Here is a 24,398-nt window from a genome sequence, read left to right on the forward strand (position 1 = left end):
CGCGTAATGTATGAAAGTCCGTTTGCGAGTCCGCACAGTCTTCTGAGCGATGCGAACTGCTGCTTTTAATTGTCTGTTATGGTTTTATGATTCCAATGCCCGGTTAGTTAGTCATTGCAGTATTGAGTGAATCATTCATCACCGGCGTCGTTTCACATCACTGAAGCGAAGAAAAATTCATTTGCGGTTCAGTATCAGTTGTTGCTAGGCAGAATTGTTCACTACGGCACGACGCTAATCCAGAGATAATCTATAATTCTATCTTGCTTTCATGCATCGTAATATTATTTCGGCAAAACACTCCATTCAATGCTCAATGTTCATCCAGTCACTCTTTCAATTAAAATGTTCACAGTTAATTAATTTTGATCATCAACTATCACACAGTTCAATTAATTATGGAGCCAACACGTGAGATTTCCATTACTGACGAACAATTTCTGTTGTTCCTTCTTAGCAGTTAGTTTATAATCATCACACCACACTCATACCGATGGATCAGATCAATTACAATTCTTTTCAGTTCGGCGATCGTGACAATTACGACAACTTTTACAATCGGCGTATTTGTATTATCTTCGTGTGGTCGTGTTAATGTTTCCTACTCAAGGCTAATCAGGTATTTTAGTCTCCTATACTATGTCCATTCTTCGTTGTAACGGTTCACTTTGATGAAGGTTGAGTCCAGCAATAATATCTCCAATAATTAGAGTTCATCAACTCGTCGTACACTATCAGAATAAGTTCTCAAGTCAGAATAACTGAGAACAAAGTCCGCGCATCTCTATCACGCAATAGTACTTTTTTGGAACAGAAACAATCTCGTAGCGTTTCGTTTGTAGTACGATAACAAACGGTGCTCTCTCGCGACTTGATAGCGAGCAAGCTAGTAACCGACTAACATTTCCATGATCGAACATTGTAGACGCACTGAATTTCTTTTTCGCCGCGTTTACAACTCTCTTTCACAATAAATGTTATCTCTGACCGACATATTACTTTGGACTTAACTTTCGTTTTAGCGATTTGCAGTTATTATTGTGGTGTTTGATAGCTAATTAAAAATAATCTTTCTTTCTTTCTTTCTTTCTACCTTTATATCGTGACATACTCATTAATTATTGAAATTGGTGTTCATCAAAACTTTAAGGTGTTATATTATTGTCGAAGTTGTCGTACCTGTCAGGATAACACTGTTCCCTACTTTAAATTATCATGACATTCTTTGGGTTTTCGGGTTTCTTGGGGTGTTACAATAATAATATATATTACTCAACTTTGGAAACGCTGGTTACAGCAGCTGTAGAGTGCAGGCTTACCTTGTCTGTCCTTTGTTGACTACGTTTCCATGCCACATACTAAAGAACAACACAAATGCACATACTATGATCAGTAACGAGACAATTGACCATCACAGATTACGTTCAAAATAACCACCGACAGTGGCAGTACGCGCTTCCAGTCTGGTATGGAATGCTTGTTACACACGTACTAGCATTTCAACGGAGATGTCCTAACAGGCTGCAGTAATACGCCGTTGTACGTCATCGGGTGTAGTTTATATGTCCTTGTAGACAGCGTCTTTCAGTTTTCCCCGCAGAATAATGACTACAGGCGTCATATCTGGGGAACGGGCTGGACAAGGTACAGGTCCTCTGCGTCCAGTCCAAAGATCTGGAAATAATTCATGAAGACATAGGCTGGACGACCGTCATGTTGGTACCACAGGTTCCTCCTAGTCTGCAGAGGAACGTATTGAAGCATCCGTGGAAGATGGTTTGTTAGGAGATTACGATACTCGTGCGTGTTCAGTGTTCCGACTGTGAAAAACGGGCCAATGACCTGATAGTTCACTATCCCACGTTTACACTTCATGGACGCTGACGTTCCCCCTCACGAAGCCAACGAGGATTGCCAACAGACCAATAGTGCATATTTTGGCGGTTTATCTGTCGACCATTGGTAAACGTGGCTTCATCACTAAACAAGATACATGATACGTGTGGACTATGCCGTCTTAATGCCCGTGCACAGAAGTAAACACGATTTTCATAATCGTTTCAGTGCAGCTGTTGACGGATAAATATGTGATAGGTTTGGAACCTATATTGCGCGGGAACTAAAGTGCGGATCAATTGTAACAGCAGCAAGAACAATAATTTACCCCTCTTCTGTCGTCACTTGTTTCCTTTTGTTACGTTTTCTAGGTGATACACTAGCACTTTTACATAATTGGTTGAAAAGGTTGATAAATACACTCCTGGAAATGGAAAAAAGAACACATTGACACCGGTGTGTCAGACCCACCATACTTGCTCCGGACACTGCGAGAGGGCTGTACAAGCAATGATCACACGCACGGCACAGCGGACACACCAGGAACCGCGGTGTTGGCCGTCGAATGGCGCTAGCTGCGCAGCATTTGTGCACCGCCGCCGTCAGTGTCAGCCAGTTTGCCGTGGCATACGGAGCTCCATCGCAGTCTTTAACACTGGTAGCATGCCGCGACAGCGTGGACGTGAACCGTATGTGCAGTTGACGGACTTTGAGCGAGGGCGTATAGTGGGCATGCGGGAGGCCGGGTGGATGTACCGCCGAATTGCTCAACACGTGGGGCGTGAGGTCTCCACAGTACATCGATGTTGTCGCCAGTGGTCGGCGGAAGGTGCACGTGCCCGTCGACCTGGGACCGGAACGCAGCGACGCACGGATGCACGCCAAGACCGTAGGATCCTACGCAGTGCCGTAGGGGACCGCACCGCCACTTCCCAGCAAATTAGGGACACTGTTGCTCCTGGGGTATCGGCGAGGACCATTCGCAACCGTCTCCATGAAGCTGGGCTACGGTCCCGCACACCGTTAGGCCGTCTTCCGCTCACGCCCCAACATCGTGCAGCCCGCCTCCAGTGGTGTCGCGACAGGCGTGAATGGAGGGACGAATGGAGACGTGTCGTCTTCAGCGATGAGAGTCGCTTCTGCCTTGGTGCCAATTATGGTCGTATGCGTATTTGGCGCCGTGCAGGTGAGCGCCACAATCAGGACTGCATACGACCGAGGCACACAGGGCCAACACCCGGCATCATGGTTTGGGGAGCGATCTCCTACACTGGCCGTACACCACTGGTGATCGTCGAGGGCACACTGAATAGTGCACGGTACATCCAAACCGTCATCGAACCCATCGTTCTACCATTCCTAGACCGGCAAGGGAACTTGCTGTTCCAACAGCACAATGCACGTCCGCATGTATCCCGTGCCACCCAACGTGCTCTAGAAGGTGTAAGTCAACTACCCTGGCCAGCAAGATCTCCGGATCTGTCCCCCATTGAGCATGTTTGGGACTGGATGAAGCGTCGTCTCACGCGGTCTGCACGTCCAGCACGAATGCTGGTCCAACTGAGGCGCCAGGTGGAAATGGCATGGCAAGCCGTTCCACAGGACTACATCCAGCATCTCTACGATCGTCTCCATGGGAGAATAGCAGCCTGCATTGCTGCGAAAGGTGGATATACACTGTACTAGTGCCGACATTGTGCATGCTCTGTTGCCTGTTTCTATGTGCCTGTGGTTCTGTCAGTGTGATCATGTGATGTATCTGACCCCAGGAATGTGTCAATAAAGTTTCCCCTTCCTGGGACAATGCATTCACGATGTTCTTATTTCAATTTCCAGGAGTGTAATTGCCGAGATGGTTGCCTGTTGCGTGTTGACGTAGATGATCTCATCTTGTGTCTTTCCTGGAGTACCACACTACTAACAACTCACTTATCTTTCGTGTCAGTTGCCATGTGTTTTTCCAACAGGCGTTATGTTTTTATTTGATTTCCCTCTTTACGGAACTGAAATACATAAACAGACTCGGTGCTTGGCCACGCTTTCCATGAGTGTCACACAGGACAAATGACACTGCTGGGCGAAGATCCATGTGAGTAAATCTTTACTATTTCAGAATGCCGAGATACGACCTGCTGGGAGATCCAGTCGTGAAGGGCATCGCGCAGAAGCACGGCAGGACCACGGCTCAAGTCCTGCTCCGCTTCCTCATGCAGCTGGAGGTCGCAGTCATCCCAAAGAGTGTCAGCCCAACTCGTGTCAGGGAGAACTTCAAGGTAAGTACTCACTGGTGCTTCAGATTTTATTATATGCAGCATTCTGTAGGAAAAGACCGCTCGTTATAACGGGTACTGAGGCTGGAAGTGACGCTGGGTCAGTTCAGATATTCATCCCAGGTCCCCTACACGGTCATCGCTGGGACACACCCCAGCACAAGGGTATGGTCCACAAAGAGACCCAATTTTTACTGTCATTCTGATAGTTAAATAAGTGATATAATGAGCCACAACGAAATAAACCTGTGTGCACAGTGTAGCACGGCATGACCTCAAATTTAATGATTCATTAAAAGACAATTGTGGTGTCCCCGCCAGACACCACACTTGCTAGGTGGTAGCCTTTAAATCGGCCGCGGTCCGTTAGTATACGTCGGACCCGTGTGTCGCCACTATGAGTGATTGCAGACCGAGCGCCACCACACGGCAGGTCTAGTCTAGAGAGACTCCCTAGCACTCGCCCCAGTTGTACAGCCGACATTGCTAGCGATGGTTCACTGACTACTTACGCTCTCATTTGCCGAGACGACAGTTTAGCATAGCCTTCAGCTACGTCATTTGCTACGACCTAGCAAGGCGCCATATTCAGCTACTATTGATATTGATATTTTGAATCATGTACCTTCAAGAGCGACGTTCATCATTAATGGATTAAAGTTAAGTACCAAACTAGCTACGTCCGCTTTCTGAATTCTAATTCCTTGTCATGTTCCAGACCTCACGTCAGTATAGTTCTTCCCTCCTCGCGCCAGCCTGCGTGAGCTAAAACGCGTGCATTTCGGTCTCCTCTAGTAACACGGTGTTGCCTCTTCTGCCAACACAACAACAATTCCATCTGCCACCTTGGCTGTTATACAGTCGCTGTCATTTAGACCACACCAGGAACTGTTTTTGGCTGTGTACCGTTTTCAAATGCTTCTTCTATCTTTCCAAGCATTAATCCCGACTTGCGGGGTCTGTTGTCATGGTTAACCAGATTTGGGGTGTTAATTGTAAGGGGTGGCCGGATGCCCTTCCTGTCGCCACCCCATACCCCACCCCCACCCCCACCCCCCTGGGATGGAAAGTGTGTACCCCAACTGTCTGTGTCTAGTGTAATCCATGGAATAGTGCGAATGTGTTGCAAATGTCTGCGAGTCGTGTAACTGAGGCGGAACGTGGGGACCAGCCCGGTATTCACCTAGCGGGATGTGGAAAACCGCCTAAAAACCACATCCAGGCTGGCCGGCACACCGGCCCTCGACGTTAGTCCGCTGGGTGGATTCGATCCGGGGCCGGCCTCCCTACCCGAGTCCAGGAAGCAGCACGTTAGCACTCTCGGCTACCCTGGAGGGTTTTCAAATGCTACTTCTATAGTGATACCCTCTGTGGGTGTTCACAAATTGTGTCTGTTATTTAGTTATACAGGATGTCCCATATAAAACCAGTGCACATTACCTTCCGCATTCAAATAAGGATTAACTAACTAAAAAAGAATATCTAACAGTCATGTAGCTATATGTTTATAATAAATGCTGGAAGTGGTGGCTATGGGCATCCAGGCATCGCTGACGTCATGTAACGATGTTACCAGCAAGACGCTGTAATTTTGCAGGCGTGGTGTTGTCAATTTCTCTAGTAATATTCTGTTTGGAGACAGTCTTGTGTGAGAACTGTTAGCATACACTTTGCTTTCTAATGCGCCCTTAGAATAAAAATCACGCGATGTTATGTCTGGCGATCTTGAGGGCCCGAGGCCTCTGCTGACGGGTCTGTTTTCAGGGAACACGTTGATGTAGGCCATACTTTGCGTGGATGTGCGAGTGGTTGCTCCATTCTGTTGGAGTGCGGTATACAGCTTCTCTGCACCTGTTAATTGTGCATTGAGAGAGTCAAAGATCTCTAGACATCTGCCATTATTTAAGGTGTAATTAAAAAATATGGGCCCAATAATATGCATGATGGGTAATGCGCACCAAACACCAATCTTCTCTGAGTGGAGACGCTCTTCATGCAGAGTATGTGTGTTGTCATGTAACTAGTATCTGCAATTTTGGGAGTTTACATAACCTGACAAATGAACTCAGACTTCATCTGACATGAAGTAATAAAGCAAGGGGCCCAAGTAATCCTTAGTAACAGCCAGTTACAATAAGGAACTCTTTGTTCCTGATCCTCGAATATCAACTCTTGCACCACACTGATATGATAGGCTTTTAATTTCATATCCTTTAGTACACGATGTACGAGATACACCAACCTGCTGTGATAACCTCCTTACCCACTTGCAGGGACTTCTTGTGTTGTCCGTGCGAATCCTGTCTATAGTTTCAGGGGTGTCACTGTCGGTCCCTATTCCTCTGCACATTCTAAACAGATCTTCAATACCGCCCGTCGTGGGGAGTTTCGGACCAAGATACTTCGCTTAAAACATTTCTTTACATTCCTTGACGAAGCCTGTCTTTGTATAACACTCCACAATATCAATTCGCTGTTCTGCTGCAAACTGCCCCATTTCTGTAACAACTCAACAATACGAGCTTCTCACAACTGACGCACGAACGCACAGCTGCACTCAGCTTTGCGATAAAATGCAGTGTAGCCGACTTTCGAGCTAGTGTTGCCACTTCACAAGCAATTCGACTAGAGATGACTAAGGTGTAAGTGAAACGTTCCAGTTTTATGTGCGACACCCTGAACAAATGCTATTGTAGCAGACATGAGCGGAAACGATGTTCCATATTCCTCAACAATCTAAAATAACGTTACTGCAGTGCTGTATATACTTAAAGAAAAATTATATTTTAAATTTTTGAGGAGTACGGAACGGCCGGCCGAAGTAGCCGAGCGGTTCTAGGCGCTACAGTCTGGAACCGCGCGACCGCTACGGTCGCAGGTTGGAATCCTGCCGCGGGCATGGATGTGTGTGCTGTCCTTAGGTTAGTTAGGTTTAAGTAGTTCTAAGTCTAGGGGACTGATGACCTCAGATGTTAAGTCCCATAGTGCTCAGTGCCATTTCAACCATTTTCAGAATTTGGACACTCTTGACCTCTTTGTCGCAGCTCAGTGCACGCCTGAATCCTGAGATTTCGTTGGTCGGTGCTGAGAGAGCGAGGTACAAACTTTGCTGCAATTCGTCTCATGTTAAGACCATCGGCTAGAATTCGCTGACATATGTCAGTAGACTGATGACCAAAAAAAAATAACGTACGACAGCCCAAGTCTGTTACAAACATCGTGAATTGTCTGCCTTCGGTCTTCGTGAAGCACGTCACTCTTTCATGATAATTTCCGGTGTTGTGCGTGTTGACGATTGACCAGAATGTTTGCCGTCTTCCACAGATTCTCGGCCTTCCCTGAAGCGCTTGAACCACTCAAATGCTCTTGTTTAACTCAATACATTCTCATCAAATGCCTCTGTCAGCATACGGAGGATTTCAGCTGCAGTTTTCTTCAACCTGAAACGGAATTTGATGCAAATTCTTTGCTTTCTCACGTTATCCATTTTACAATCCGCAGAAGCACTGAAACACGTCCTGGCACACACTGATACAATTCACAACTGCATGCGCCAAAGATGACGCAACTTCGTGCTGCAGCAGCTAAGACATTTATATCAGACGTCTAGCGACGGAATGTCTGGTTTTACCGGTGTAATGAAATTCTTCGATATTTTGGGTACCATCTCGTATATTCAGCCTGGTAACAATACTCAACACGAACAACACAGAGAATTGCAACTAGTCATTTATACCCATTAATGGTATTTACGTCTGCAAAGTTACATGGACATCCGACCACATCTTCTGGGAGCTTCATTCTTCTTATGAGGGAGTGTATTTCATCATCTTCACTGTAATGTTAATACGGTAAATGTATCAGTGACATCATAGATCAGTGCGCGAAACGATCACACTCAACTGGCAAAATACATATTTTGGCCCATACTTTTCGTTTTCGTCCTCAATCCAAAACAGCTCCTTCACTTTCAAGGTGATGGAACCAAGTGGTCGTTACCATTCTTTTCAAAACGAAACTTCTTTCTGTGCCTTCAAACAGAAGCGTCACAAATTTGTCAGTCTGGAACATGGTTCCCCTCACAAAGCTATCTCCTATATTTACTTGGGTAGTTACTACGACTTTCACAACTGGATCAAGATGCTTGCGATAGCTTCCAAGTACAGGTGTAAGAACTGTACTGCGTCTTTCTTCTTTTGCCTTTCACCCAGTTAACTAATGTGTTTCGTTATAACCTCGCAGGCAGCTAGCTCTGTCGACTGCCTCTACCGGAAATGAATCGGGGGCGTTGACTGCAACATCCATACGAAACGCATACCCTCTCTGAACTATACTCGCACACCATCACCCGTCATCACCCAGCACAGAAGCACACTGCCACACAAATGTTGCTACAATGACGACAACCTGCCCGGTGAACTGTGCCACCTACGCAAGGTCTTCAGGAATAACTGCTACAACGATTGCCAAATAATGGACTGACCTCAAGCATAAGACCGCGGACGAGGTGCAAGAACAAAGTTTACATTTCTGCCGCTCTGAGGTTCAGTATCGTATAAGATAATCTGCCTGCTCAAAAGACACAAAATCAAATCACCGTTCGAGCCTCCGTGAAAAATCCGGCACTTATTGAGACCAGTTAACCATCAGGCCACAAGGTGGACTGGAAGGACATTAACAACTACGTCGGTTTGGATATCACCCACTGAAATAAATCTGTATTTTTAAGTATAATTAAATTAGGGCGTCCATTTCATTTTCATTGAAAAAGGGGACGTTTAAAATAAATTAGTGAAAAACCTGGGACAATGAAGAAAAAAACGGGACATAAATATTGTACTGACTAAATTTAATACAGATACCAGTTTACCTTTATAACGTGCTCTCAGATTATCCCAAATCACTTTTTACAATTATTCTGCCACACTATCACCGTACTTTTCACTTTTATGTACTTTATCAAGAAGTGCATTTTCGTTTTAAATTGTATCATAAAAGTCAGTACACGATACACCATTAAAGTGTGTTTTGACAATGAGCAAGGCCCTCACTGTTTCAACTTTCATTCTGTTTTTTTTTTTTCATCTGACGACAAAGAGTTCACTAACGAAAACACACGTTCCACAGCAGCATTTGACCCAGGAATTGCCAGACAAAACTCCACCAAATGAATCATGTTTTTCATGTTAATGTTTTTACTTTTGAAATAAGCAAATATTTTACACCACGTTGCACTAACACTTTCTTTGTCTCCTTCACTTTTTATGAATTTCTGTGCACATGAAAATTCATCGAACAGTTCGTCTTCATCAACAGGAAAATTTGGTACAATAATTTTAACAAAAACACAACAGTCCTGAATATCATTCCACTGTAGCTGCTCCTTTTCAGTATTAACCCAGTCAAATGCTTTAAAAGGTGTGAGAAATAGTAAACAGAATTCTTTAATATTTAAAATTACTTGCGATTTTTGACAGTTCGGTACATGTTTGGGGTTAGCTGAAAGTCATCACACGCTTCCTAGCGTAAATAATTGCGCAGTTAATAGCAAGTCAAACAACCAGTAACTTAAAATACTCTAACCAAGCGGAATCATAAAAAACGGGACATTTGAGCGTCCCCCAAAACACTTTCGGGACAGCGGGACATTTTGGTTCAAATGGCTCTGAGCACTATGGGACTTAACATCTATGGTCATCAGTCCCCTAGAACTTAGAACTACTTAAACCTAACTAACCTAAGGACAGCACACAACACCCAGCCATCACGAGGCAGAGAAAATCCCTGACCCCGCCGGGAATCGAACCCGGGAACCCGGGCGTGGGAAGCGAGAACGCTACCGCACGACCACGAGATGAGGGCGGACATTTTGGTAAAAACGGGACTGTCCCGGGAAAAACGGGACGAATGGACACCCTAAATTAAATGTACCATAACTGATATTAACAAATCAAATATTTGTCGTTATTGTTGGGACAAATAAACAATAAAAAGAAACATTTTATAGAAATAGGTAACACGTAACTGTATGCCAAAAATCTTCAGCCTTAAAAGTATTACTATACTAGTGCGAGGTCACAGACACCTAGGTACTTTTTCTGAGGCGTCTTGTCACGGTCCACGCGGCTTCCCCCGTCCGAAGTTCGAATCCCCCCTCGGGCAAGGGTGTGTGTGTCGTCCTTAGCGTAAGTTGGTTTAAGTAAAATGAAGTAATGTGTAAGCCTAGGGACCGGTGACCTTAGCAGTTTGGTCGCATAGGAACTTACTACAAACTTCCAAATTTTGCCTAGGTACTTTTCATCACATCACTTGACTAGATAACTACAGTCCAGCAAGACAGACAATCTAAATAAATAAAATTAATTGCAGCATGTATGAAAGATCACCTCCCTTGAACGGCTTGACCGATTTGGTTGATTTTTTTGTTGTGGTGTTGGTTATTGCCAAGACAAGGTTCGTATGAAAGAAAGTTTTTGGAAAAATCTAACGGAAAAGTCGAAAATCAACATTAGATTCGGTATGTATGAAACATCATCAATTAAGAATGGCTGCACAAATTTGGTTGATTTTTTTGTCTTTGTTGTGTTCGTAATTGTCAGAACAAGGTTTAAATGAAAGAAAATTTTTATATAATCCACCGGAAAAGTCGAAAATTAAAGTCAGTTGTGAAAGGTCATCACCCGAAAACAGCCCGACCGATTTGGTTGACCTTTATTATGTGTTCGTAATTGGGAATGGTAATGGTACTTTTGTTATGAAAAATAAAATAAGACAAAAATTGCGTTCAGTTCGACAGTTCTGCTGTCAGATGTTTTCATATTAAAAAAATCAGTTTGACAGTTTTATGTGTGTAATATATAAATACATATGTAATATGTAAAGGGGAAACGATGTTACCAAACATCTCGAAAAGTTCTTGATCGATTTAATTCAAATTTTTACACGATATTCTAATTAACATTTGGATCGAAATAGGCAATAGGCTATACGTTTTTGTAATATATGCAATGTAAACATGTGTTGTTGTTGTGGTCTTCAGTCCCGAGACTGGTTTGATGCAGCTCTCCATGCTACTCTATCCTGTGCAAGCTTCTTCATCTCCCAGTACCTACTGCAACCTACATCCTTCTGAATCTGCTTAGTGTATTCATCTCTTGGTCTCCCCCTACGATTTTTACCCTCCACGCTGCCCTCCAATACTAAATTGGTGATCCCTTGATGCCTCAGAACATGACCTACCAACCGATCCCTTCTTCTGGTCAAGTTGTGCCACAAACTTCTCTTCTCCCCAATCCTATTCAATACTTCCTCATTAGTTATGTGATCTACCCATCTAATCTTCAGCATTCTTCTGTAGCACCACATTTCGAAAGCTTCTATTCTCTTCTTGTCCAAACTATTAACCGTCCATGTTTCACTTCCATACATGGCTACACTCCATACAAGTACTTTCAGAAATGACTTCCTGACACTTAAATCTATACTCGATGTTAACAAATTTCTCTTCTTCGGAAACGCTTTCCTTGCCATTGCCAGTCTACATTTTATATCCTCTCTACTTCGACCATCATCAGTTATTTTGCTCCCCAAATAGCAAAACTCCTTTACTACTTTAAGTGTCTCATTTCCTAATCTAATTCCCTCAGCATCGCCCGACTTAATTCGACTACATTCCATTATCCTCGTTTTGTTTTAATTGATGTTCATCTTATATCCTCCTTTCAAGACGCTATCCATTCCATTCAACTGCTCTTCCAAGTCCTTTGCTGTCTCTGAGAGAATTACAATGTCATCGGCGAACCTCAAAGTTTTTATTTCTTCTCCATGGATTTTAATACCGAATTTTTCTTTTGTTTCCTTTACTGCTTGCTCAATATACAGATTGAATAACATCGGGGAGAGGCTACAACCCTGTCTTACTCCCTTCCCAACAACTAGTTCCCTTTCATGTCCCTCGACTCTTATAACTGCCATCTGGTTTCTGTACAAATTGTAAATAGCCTTTCGCTCCCTGTATTTTACCCCTGCCATCTTTAGAATGTGAAAGAGAGTATTCCAGTCAACATTGTCAAAAGCTTTCTCTAAGTCTACAAATGCTAGAAACGTAGGTTTGCCTTTTCTTAATCTTTCTTCTAAGATAAGTCGTAAGGTCAGTATTGCCTCACGTGTTCCAGTATTTCTACGGAATCCAAACTGATCTTCCCCGAGGTCGGCTTCTACTAGTTTTTCCATTCGTCTGTGAAGAATTCGTGTTAGTATTTTGCAGCTGTGGCTTATTAAACTGATTGTTCGGTAATTTTCACATCTGTCTACACCTGCTTTCTTTGGGATTGGAATTATTATATTCTTCTTGAAGTCTGAGGGTATTTCGCCTGTTTCATACATCTTGCTCACCAGATGTTAGAGTTTTGTCAGGACTGGCTCTCCCAAGGCCGTCAGTAGTTCCAATGGAATGTTGTCTACTCCGGGGGCCTTGTTTCGACTCAGGTCTTTCAGTGCTCTGTCAAACTCTTCACGCAGTATCGTATCTCCCATTTGATCTTCATCTACATCCTCTTCCATTTCCATAATATTGTCCTCAAGTACATCGCCCTTGTATAGACCCTCTATATACTCCTTCCACCTTTCTGCTTTCCCTTCTTTGCCTAGAACTGGGTTTCCATCTGAGCTCTTGATGTTCATACAAGTGTTTCTCTTATCTCCAAAGGTCTCTTTAATTTTCCTGTAGGCAGTATCTACCTTACCCCTAGTGAGATAATCCTCTACATCCTTACATTTGTCCTCTAGCCATCCCTGTAAACATATGTGTGTAATTTATAAAGGGGAGAGTATTGTTACTACAAATCTCCAAAAAGTCTTGACGGATTTGCTTCACACTTTAACACGACACTGTACTGAATATTCAGACGGATGTAGACACAGTGGCAGGGACGGGGGTTATGCACAGAGAGATGGGGGAAGGAGGAAATGTAGGGACAGAGAGAGGGCAATGAGAAGATGAGCAGAGAGAGAGAGAGAGAGAGAGAGATGGGGACAGGGAATTTAGGATGTATACGCAATTTCCATAGGTGTTTAGCAAATGCGAAACATTACCAGGTTCGCTAGTTGATTATAAAACAATTCAACAACAACAAAACATAAAGTAAATATTATTATTATATTGCTACATGTCAAGACGATTGGAAGAAGCCACATTCTTACGTTCACCACACAAATGTCTATGGCATTTTGTACAAAAGAACGACATTTTATATCGTTATTGTACTTATTTTCATTCCAAAAATCACATCGACGAGGTTTTTCTGGTAGCTTTCCATATTCCTGCTCACCTTCTTCTTCGCCGAGATAACTCTTGATAGAGAGTCGAAGTTATCTTGGTAGACGAGCATTATCTCCTTTGTAATTGGCTCCTTTATATCAAGGAAAAGTCTTTTAAGAAATCGACCACGTTCCCTACTAGAGAAACCGTGTGTGTGGGGGCGACTGAATTTTTAAAGTACGAGCGCGTTCACTCCAGCAGCATCCAGAACTCCCTAAAAACACCAGAGTGGCCATCTTCGAGTTTTACGTTTGGTGCTCTTATCGCGACACAGTTGTTCAGGTTTTTGGGAGTGCGCTTCTGTTCCAGGTGATTCATACATGAATGATAAAAAATAATAACATTTTTGTACTTGCTTGGTGTAAAAGAAACGAGCATTTTATCAGGGTGCAGGCCGGAGTGGCCGATGGGTCTAACCGACATCAAGTCTGAAGCTATGGCATTGTATGTCAAACGAACATGGAGCATAACGTGTAATGATCCAGGGTGCATTACAGCAAAACTATACGATATTGTCAGGCCAGAAAGAGTAGAGCCGCCGATAAATATACAAAAAATAAGTTTTAAGCTGAAACACATTAGGGAGTATTGTCTTGAACTATGTTATCTCAGCAAAAAACTTTTAAACTCCAAAAACGTTACAGCAAAGGCGATTTTAGCTGAAAGACGGAAACATGAAAGGAAAAATAACATAGAAACCAAATATGCTGGAATAGCATGGAATGTGGTCTGGAAAAATATCAGTAGTGATGTTCTTTCGTCTGACGTGAGAACAGCGTGGTACAAGGTAGTCAATAACATCATCAGCACTAATGAGCGTCTCTTTGCCATCGGTTTAAGTGACACAAACCTCTGCAGCAAATGCAACCTCGTTGATGGTGTGCCTCATCGTTACACATGTGGAGATCGGATTATCAATTGGAGGTGGACCGGGGAGAAAATTGCTCAAATAACAAGAACTTCAGCTTCAGACCAGAGGAAAGTTACTACCCTCAGGCAAAAAATAACGCAGTGATTTGGTTAATGGGCAAATATACAAGTTATGTTTTTAACAATATTGGGAGCGATGAACATATTGAATACAAGATGTATATGGAAAATGAATTCGAGAAAATACTTAAATATCAGAATCACAATAAGAAATATGGTAACATGCTCCGAATTGTCTTCAACAGAATGGGTATAGGTTAGGAACTGGATTCCTAGTACAGAGGGAATGGGTTGGGTCACGTTCCCGACCCTAACCTCACCTGCGAATCACACACGAAAAATAAATCAGTAGTACGGCAGATACAAGAATATGGCGACAAACATCTGGTGTCTGATATAAAAGAAGATATTGAACTCCCTATGGATGCGTTTAGAAGGCTGGAACTGACAAAAATAACAAGGCAGTGAAGTATTTTGCTATGTCGCTGTTCAGGACTGCTCTTCTGTCCACGTAATTTACCCTGGAAGGAACACACATCAAGGATTTACTGAATGATTAATTTGGGTCTGGGAAATGATGATGAGGAACCTCAGGCTGCAGAAGAGGAAAATGTGCATGCTGAACTGCCACCAGTTGAAGGTGACAGTGAAGGTGCTAAATTGTGCTACTGCTAAAGACCCATTCTTTGAATGCTGTAATTTATGACTGCAATTATCTGTCTCCTTATTTATGTCATTTCATTGTAGCCATTTTTGTTGCTGTTTTTTTTGGGGGAAAAAAGCGGTTCTAGGCGTTACAGTCTGGAACCGCGCTACCGCTGCGGTCGCAGGTTCGAATCCTACCTCGGGCATGGATGTGTGAGATGTCCTTAGGTTAGTTGGGTTTAAGTAGTTCTACGTTCTATGGGACTGATGGCCTCAGCAGTTAAGTCCCGTAGTGCTCAGAGCTATTTGAACCATTTTTTATCAAGGTCGTTGAGAAAATAAGATGACATCGGAGGTGCTTTCCTGGAGTTACCCATGTGCGGTGGCATTTGCGGTTTACTTTTGCGTCACGTGCCGCTTATTGAGAGTTTCGTTTTAGTCAACTCGTCGGCCAGTTCGCACACTGTGAACCAATGCTCTGTCGTGATATTTCTGTTTGTGTTTCATACAGATTCACAAAGCTGTAAAACACACCTCGTTGTCATGCAAAGGTTTACTGGTTCTTTTTTCTGTGATTCCTTCCCAGCGTAAGGAATAACATCCAAAAAATAAAATGTTTTTGCGCCATATATACTGCAAATTTTCAAGCCATATTTGCCAGGTTTTTTTTGGCATAAATGTTTTAAAAGGGCAGCGTCCTCTCAAGCTAAGTAACGTTTCAACTACAGTCAAGTATTCAAACGGCGTATAATGGCCACCAGCATCCGCAACAAACGTCGCAGAACGTTTCAGGGAAAGTCTTGACTTCATAGGAAATAAATATCCAAATTACCCATTATTTATACGTGGAGACTTTAATCTGGCGTCCATTGACTGGGAAAACTACACGCTTATAACTGGGTGCAGAAACAAGGACAGTATCCCCGTAAGATTTTATGTTGCTATGCTACAAATATGGCACCATTCTTATCCATCATCTGTCAGAGACCATTGGAACAGCGGAAAGTTCCACGGGACTGGAAGAGGGCCGTTAAAAGAATCTTTCATTGACCTTTTGACAGCTGCTTTCATTTCGCATAATTTCTGTTTGTCAGCGGGGCAGTGACTACGTTTAAAACGACTGTGCAAAATTCTCTGCTTTCTCAGCAACCTCCTAATATATTTGTTGAACCAAGGTGGATCCGTTCCCTCCCCTATACTTTTGCTAGGCACATATTTCTCCAGCACGTGGTGGACAATACTTTTAAATTCGGACCAAAGATACTCAATATCTTTATGTCCCGTGGTGAATACTTGGAGCTGACTATGAAGATATTCATGAATGACACTTTTTCCCTCGCGCGATCCGCGAGTGGAACAGAGGGGGGAAAATACGACTTTGGCGCGAATAGTGCCCTCCGCCACACACCGCTTGGTGGCTAGCGGAGTATATATGTAGATATAGATGTAGACTGGTAAATAGAGTCCAGAACTCTCGAAAAGACGCAATTTGTCGTTTTGTTTCCTTTGGTCTCATGTTTTCTTGTCGTCGAATCTGAGGGCACAGATAAGAAATTCTAACCGCTTTTTAGACACTGTAAATCGTAAAATTGGGGATTCGTCAATTTTGAAAACAATTCGTCAATTTTGCCTATATAGCAACTCACCAAGCGCTTCCATCTCAAGTTTGTCTGCGGTTGCGGCATACTATTGGACAGAACTGAGTCGCCCGGCTATTCGTTCGATTTCCCGATTTGTGTATTTCACCAATATCTCAGTCATTTCTTCATTTAGAACGAAGTCCTCTATGCCTTTAGCGATACCCTTAGCCGAGGCAAAGTGTAATACTACATTTTTTGTAGGCGTTTTGGCATATTTAGACTTTAGTATTGTGTTGGTCATTATTGTTTCTAAACCTTTCTCTAGCTTAGAATATCTAGCTTCTTCGGGTAGCTGTCCTTCTTCTTGATGCAAGCGCTGCAGGGGTTAGAATTCATTGTCGATGGCCTAATCATCAGATAATGCGCTAGCCGATGTCTCTCAGAAACATTCACCAAATTTTCTTCATCCTCATCATCAGAATCCATCGACATTTGCCTTTACAACGCCTTTAAAACCTCTTCTGGTGTGGTGAATTGTTTTATGGCCAATTGTGGTAAAACCTGAAAAGAACAAAAAATTAACAGCGTTAACGAAATTGGGTGGAAATCCACCAGAGCTACTACCACGTGCATATCAACGTCGTGTGGAATCCCATACTAGGAACGTATGTAGAGCGGGTAGTATGTACCACGGAGCAGGCGACCGCTCCAAACTGTACCGTGAAGCGTGACGGACTAGCGTTCACAACGTGGAGGTAAGATATGAGCTACCCCGGGCATGCCACTATCATGCTGTTTGGAGTTTACGAATCGTAATGATACTTGCTTTGACATTTCCATATTATTCGTCCAAAGGCTTTTCATTCTGTGCCTCTCACTGTCTAACGACTCGAGACGTCTTTGCGCCATATCTCTCTAGCCTTACACATTTATGATCAGTTCTACACATCATGTGCAACTAGACTTCGGCGGGCCACTCTTTCTGTGTGTTGCAGTTCTCCCATCGTCACTGTACATTACAGCTCAATTCTAGGTAAAAGCACACTCTTACTTTGTCTAAACTGTGACTCACATTTAAGAACTCATGTTAACTACACTAACTTAAATTAATGTAAAACTTACCAACTTTCAGGTGTTTGATTTCGAGCTCTCTCCAGAAGATATGGAAGCGCTGGAAGCGCTGGACAAAGGACGGAAAGGCCGACTGGGAAGCGAGCACTCTCTCCCTGGGTAACTACACCACAGTATTCATTTTTTTTGTAATTTCATTGCGCACTCATGCCACTTACATACCTGTTCGCTTAACCCGGCTCTTTGCGAGAGACGTTTTACTCTTTTCAGATATTTATTGTCGGTCATACAATAACGACCGTAAGTTCATTTACTATCTATTATGTGATTGCATAAGTTCTTAGCGCTTTTGTTTTGTATGTTGGTAATTCGGTTGCTATGGCTTTATTTATCAATTGTCATTTTTATTTGTAGTTAAGGGGAGGTTTACTATCTTTTGCTTCAAAAAATCGATTTTTGGATCCATGAAAGTGTTTAGATTCCACCCTTGAAACGGTTTTTCCGAATACGGGACGGAAATGTTTGTTATTCGCGGTTGAACAAAAAAATTCACCTGCCTGAAATCGGCCTCTTTCATGCACCAGTTTTTTTCTTTCGGAGGACGAATTATTGTACCGGTGCTTAGGAGGAAACACACAAAATTCAAATGAAAGTTTGAACGCATGTGTTTGGAAGTTAAACCCCCCTAGCATTTGCATTCTGGTGCGAAGACTGTGGACATTGCGACTTTCCTGGCAGTGAGCAGCTTCAACGAAGGGTATTCAGCAATTCTGAAGACCATGACAACAATGGACGTCACCCTGCGACTCTATTCGACGCAGTTCGCCAAGCATTCGGACGACCACCGGATTCAACCGGCCGAAAACGGCTTGTCACCGGCCGTACGAGCGGCTCTGGAGCAGCGTAGGATGGCCCAGGTCGAGCAGAACGCCCTCTGTGATGAAGAGGAAGGACTAGTTTATGGAGCCGGAATAGCAGATTGAACATACGTTGCATAATATTGCATTTATATGCAGTCAAAACTTCAAACGCGTTTTTCTCGAAATGACGTTTTTTTTATTACTCTCTATCTACTGAATCTACTGAACCGATTGGCATGATTCTTTGTTTCGAACGAAACTAACTAAATTGTCTAGGAGTTGTACCACTTTTATTCCGAGCCATCAACTATAAATATTTTTACTTGGCGGATGAAGTCGAAAAATCGATGAAAAAACCCTGCTTTTTTCAAATGGCCGCCGTTTTGTTTCCTATGGTCCAAATAACTTAAGCGAGGTACAACATCTAACGAATCTTATATACTTCGCTAACGTCAACTCAATTTTGATTTCAGACCTGTGACATACCGCGTGTGGAGGTCTACATCGAAAATTTGTTTCGTTCCGATGGCACTTCCACCTTTGCTCTTCGACATTTCCGGTCTAAAAAATTTCAGTAGAGGAAATATCAATTAACATTTTGGCCACATTTGACATTGATATCTGTAACACATACCGAGAAAAAAATTCTCAAAGAACATGCTTTTCTCGGACCAAAGATGGTAAACCTCCCCTTAACTGTTGCTATTTGAGTTGAAACGTCCCCTTTGAGCAATTGTACACGACTGTGCTGATAAACCTCTTACACTATTTGCTTTTCAAACAGCTGAGCAAAACTGAACGTACTCAAACATTCACTAAAGTGACACACAATAATTTTAGCGCAACGCAATCTGACTATCAAAAATCCCTACAAAAGAATGGCCCAGACAAACATTAAACTATACGTTTCACAAATCACTTACCTCACCAAAAATCTCCCTTACTCGAACTACTGCAATACAGCGAGCGCCACTACTGCCAGCTAAATAAAAGATTCAAACTACTGAAGGCACTAACTACTGATAGGGATAGTTAGCAAATGAAAGATATTAATAGAGAACAAACAATGTATTTGACTTAATAGTCATAATATATATAGCAGTTCATGACAAATTACAAAACTCCGCCATCTCTCTCCCCACATCCACCACTGCTGACGGCTCACCTCCAACTGCGCAACGCTATGCGCTGTTCACATCCAGCTGCCGCTGCCCAACACTACAATGGTAGACAACAATGCAAACTAGCCACAGACTGCACACAGCACAGCCAGTGATTTTCATACAGAGCGCTACGTGGCGTTACCAATAAGAAAAAATAAACAGCCTACTTACATAGCCCCCATGCTCCCCACAAAAAATTTTAAAAATTTTTTTAGGCAGTGGCCAATACAGATTTGAAAAAATTTTTCATAATTACAATAACAAAGATATCAAATGCACACACTTATTTATACAATGTTGGTCAAAAGCTAAAATTTTCTCTCAGTCCATAAAGATAGTCCTGATCATTCATCATAACAGGAATTACAGTTTTTTTTTTCACAAAGTCTCATTAGTAACAGAAATTGCACACAGAAGTAGTGGATTTCCATGCAGTCTTGAAGAAGTAGTGTTGTCCTTCCAACGGAAAGACAGTGCTGACTCTTGACATGCAGACAGGTAATGGGCCACAACAGAGCAAACCCACAGCAGAGTCATTCGACGTTTTGAAGAAGATTGGTAGGTAGGTCATCACAGAGTAGACCCACTGTAGTCCTGGTAGAGATTGTGGTATTGGTGGGCCACCAGAGGTGCAGACCCACTGCAGTCCTTGTAGAAATAGTGGACAGGCCCACTGTAGTCCTGGTAGAGATTGTGGTATTGGTTGGTCATCAGAGATGCAGACCCACTGTAGTCCTTGTAGAAATAATGGTATTGGTGGGCCATCAAAGATGCAGACCCACTGTAGTCCTTGTAGAGACGGCCAGCAGCCATCTGTTGCAACCATTGAAGAGTCTTGCGGATAATAGAGCAAGTCCATAACCACCACTTGTGCACTCACAATTTTTTTGGAATTGTCCTTAGAAACAGCAATGCTGTTATCCAGTCCCTTGCTGAATTATTAACACATGTGCAAGCACTAACAGTCCCTACTTCTCACATATTGTCCATATACTATGACCAACAAAAATGTATGCAGTGAAATGAATGCTTACAAGTTACTTAATTTGATGAACTGGTGTCAATTACAATATTAGAACATAAAAATACAATTACAAAGGTACAAAATACATCATTAAAAACATAACAATACAGATAACATTTGTAGTAATACAGGCTTTACAACAGAATAGCAATAAACATATACATCAGTGTTACAGGAATTATGACATGAGTACAAAAATAAAAGATCAGAATCACTCTCGAAACATCAATTTCACACATGAGCATTAAAACAGAACAGAATACATAATGTCTAAACATCTTTACAAAGAAAATACCATATTATTAATGCAAAGTATATTTGAGGATAACAGTATTCCTCATCATAGTGAATGTAGCTGAGTATTAGAAAAATTCTACAACATAAGTCTTATCAGATAAACATATAAAGACAGGAAGAACATAATTACACACGGGTACCCAAACACATAGTGGGATAACACAAAAGGAAAGGACAGGGTTTCTTTCATTGCAGTATTTTGCAAACAAAACTTTCTTTGCTTCTTGGAGATCTCCCTTCATTCATCATTATTCCCAAAAGTCCTATCTAAGCCTGCCTTCTGTATTGTGTTCACATCCTCTGTCAAAAATAGTTTTTCTCCACTGTACAGTATCCTTTTTTTTCCCAAACCATTTTCATATAGCTTCTCAATACATTTCTTCCAAATCATCATAGTTAGTTTCTTATATAGTCTACCCCTCTTAAGCTAACTTAAATCTACTGAGCTCAGATATATATACCAAGGGACGAGGCAATGCAGCATCACATAAAACAATTAATATAAACAGCAATTAAAAAAATGCAGATTTGCGAAGCAAGCAGCATTATAGAAATTAGCAAAGCAATTGCAATACTACAACTAATATGAGCCAATGTGCAGCAACTAAAAATAAATCAGTAGTAAAACTAGCTTAACAGAGTAATACAAAGTGAAATTCAGTAACACTATGCCTGGCAAACAGCAGCAGAAATAACTTATATCTAAACATGATATAGCTCAAGCAGAAAAAAACATTACACTAAAGACAACAATGCAGATAAGGGAAATGTCTATTCACATCTTAATGTCTATGTAATTAAAGTGGTGCACCACAACAACTTATTGTAAAAAGAAATATTACCATGTACTTGAAAAGAATATTATGTATACAGTTACTGTTACTAGTCCCTTCTTATTGTTCTTTCCATTCCAAGAGCTCCTATTTCGAAGAATGTGGATCATAAAATAGTTATTTAATAGATCTGTTGACAGAAAGTGTTCACATTAGCAAATGCATTTAATTTTATTTTATGAAACCAATGCTGCAAGACAGCTGGAAACCAGATATTAAACAAAATGAGCAATCTCTCAACTACAAAGACAATAGATGTAAAATGTTTCTAATCATTTCATTAGGCATTTTAGTAAATATCATAAATTACAAGCTCCACAGTATGCTTTCAACAAGGAAATGTCAATAGCGAGGACAATGGCCTCCCTTTTTTTTTTTTCTACCTGTGCTTCTGGAAAGGCACACCCTAATGGCTTGTTCTCCAGGTGTCTGACACAGCTGTGTGCCGACGACGCACGTGCAGGTGGTCACTTAACTTTCTTACGGAAATATTTACGACAGCAGTTTCCGCTACAGTGACAGTCTCATATAAAAATTTCAAAGGTCGAGAATTTACGTTGCAAATGTGTAGAAACAAAATCCTATGAATATAACAGCGTCCAAAAAAATTTTCGCCGGCATTGTGATACATTCACGCATTTACACACATTTCATAACTCTTAAAGTACGGTTCTTGGTTTCCAACATCCTTTTTCACAAGTCAAGAGTCCCTAACTTCTATTCATTATTCATATACATATAAACACGTAATCACATTCCTCATATATGGTAGCATCATCTTATTGACATAAACATACCTCAACAGCATAATACACATCGTCGTCGTAAAAATAACATCATAACACCTCAGTCAAATCTCAAAATCGTCGTAGCTTTCTGCAATAATTTCAAACCATAAAAAAATATTCTCTGCTCATTTCAATAGTGTCATCTGCCTCAAACGTACTTTAAAATCATTCTCCCTTACCAAATACATCATTCACAGCTCTCATAGTATCACAATGGTTCTGAAAAAATATGAACAATTCACAAAGTACAGACAAAATACAATTTCTTAAGTGTGAAGTTATCCAACGGTGTAATCACGTAAACATCTGTCACTGACGTAATAAAAAAGTTTGTCTCTCTCAGATAAATGATCAGATAGCTGTGTAATTTGTATTTTAGAGAAATATGGTACCGATGTGTAAAGTTGTATAAGCAAATACCATATTAGCTAGGGCTCCTTGTGCTTGCCAAACACATGGTACACAAAGTAGGCGTGTACCCCCCTGAGGATTATTGTAATTATACCCTCAGGTGTTACAGATTACAGCAATGGAATGAAATGTATCATGGAAAACTTTCTTTGTAATTCAAAAATCTTTAAAAATAAATGTTTTAAGTACAAAATTAATCACTCAAATACGTGTCCTGTAGTGCTAAATATGCATCTTGCTGTAAGATAATCTCTGTGGAAGTGTCGTAGTTATCGTCCTCCGAAAGCTAAGTTCTGCAGAAGACAATGTACTTACCTCATGATAAACAAAAGTGAAATGCTTTGCGTATAGATATCTTAGTTATTACGCTTATTGTCGTGGTGAAGAACGTACTGTGCTGTAACGTATTGTTGTGCTACGAAAGAGGCTGTCTCATTGTAGCTATACCACAAAAGTTACTATTAAACATGTTTTGCTTTCCAGAAGAATTCAGAAAAACTGTGCAGATATAAAACAGATACACCGCAAAAGCAACAATGTAAATTATGTCACACATTAGTAGTGTCGTAATATAACCGTGTAGCTGTCAAAGAAACCAAATACTAAGTCATCTTTAATCTCACAGAAAGTACTTTAAATCCCAAATGTATTTTCAAGTGAACCAAAATATTGCATTAAAATCTCATTAGCAGTACCAGATATGTTCTAAGTATGTGAGCCTTATAGTCGTTACGTTTTTCACACGCCATTATTGTGACAATATTTCACACGATAACACAGAAAAACACAATTTGAAGAGCAAAAATAAGAGAACACATTAACATAGCACTGAAAATAATATCTAGTTAATTGCAGCTGCGAAATACTTGGTGCAAATCTACATGCATGCCACAACTGTTTTACTGTGCAACAATGAAAAACCACAACTACCAAGGAAATTCTCTCTATAATTACGTGCTAGCAATAAACAAAAGCTACACTAAATACACAAACTACAAGAAAAATTCAGAAGATTCCAGTGAGGTATCCTAGGCTAAGGGTCGACATATGAAACGTCCCCTTTGAGCAATTGTACACGACTGTGCTGATAAACCTCTTACACTATTTGCTTTTCAAACAGCTGAGCAAAACTGAACGTACTCAAACATTCACTAAAGTGACACACAATAATTTTAGCGCAACGCAATCTGACTATCAAAAATCCCTACAAAAGAATGGCCCAGACAAACATTAAACTATACGTTTCACAAATCACTTACCTCACCAAAAATCTTCCTTACTCGAACTACTGCAATACAGCGAGCGCCACTACTGCCAGCTAAATAAAAGATTCAAACTACTGAAGGCACTAACTACTGATAGGGATAGTTA

The 24,398-nt window shown here is 41.6% G+C and overlaps 1 protein-coding gene across 1 annotated transcript in view; it reads left to right on the plus strand.

Annotated features, from left to right (window-relative positions):
* Window positions 1-24,398, plus strand: part of LOC126106634 (1,5-anhydro-D-fructose reductase-like) — a 62,503-nt gene that overhangs the window by 33,352 nt on the left and 4,753 nt on the right. The window contains exons 5-6 of the mRNA XM_049912989.1: window positions 3,950-4,109; window positions 17,713-17,810. Of these exons, the coding sequence (XP_049768946.1) occupies window positions 3,950-4,109; window positions 17,713-17,810 (258 nt within the window). The remainder of the gene's footprint in view (window positions 1-3,949; window positions 4,110-17,712; window positions 17,811-24,398) is intronic.

This window comes from Schistocerca cancellata, chromosome 10, assembly GCF_023864275.1.
Source record: "Schistocerca cancellata isolate TAMUIC-IGC-003103 chromosome 10, iqSchCanc2.1, whole genome shotgun sequence".
Taxonomy (NCBI): Eukaryota; Metazoa; Arthropoda; class Insecta; order Orthoptera; family Acrididae; genus Schistocerca; species Schistocerca cancellata.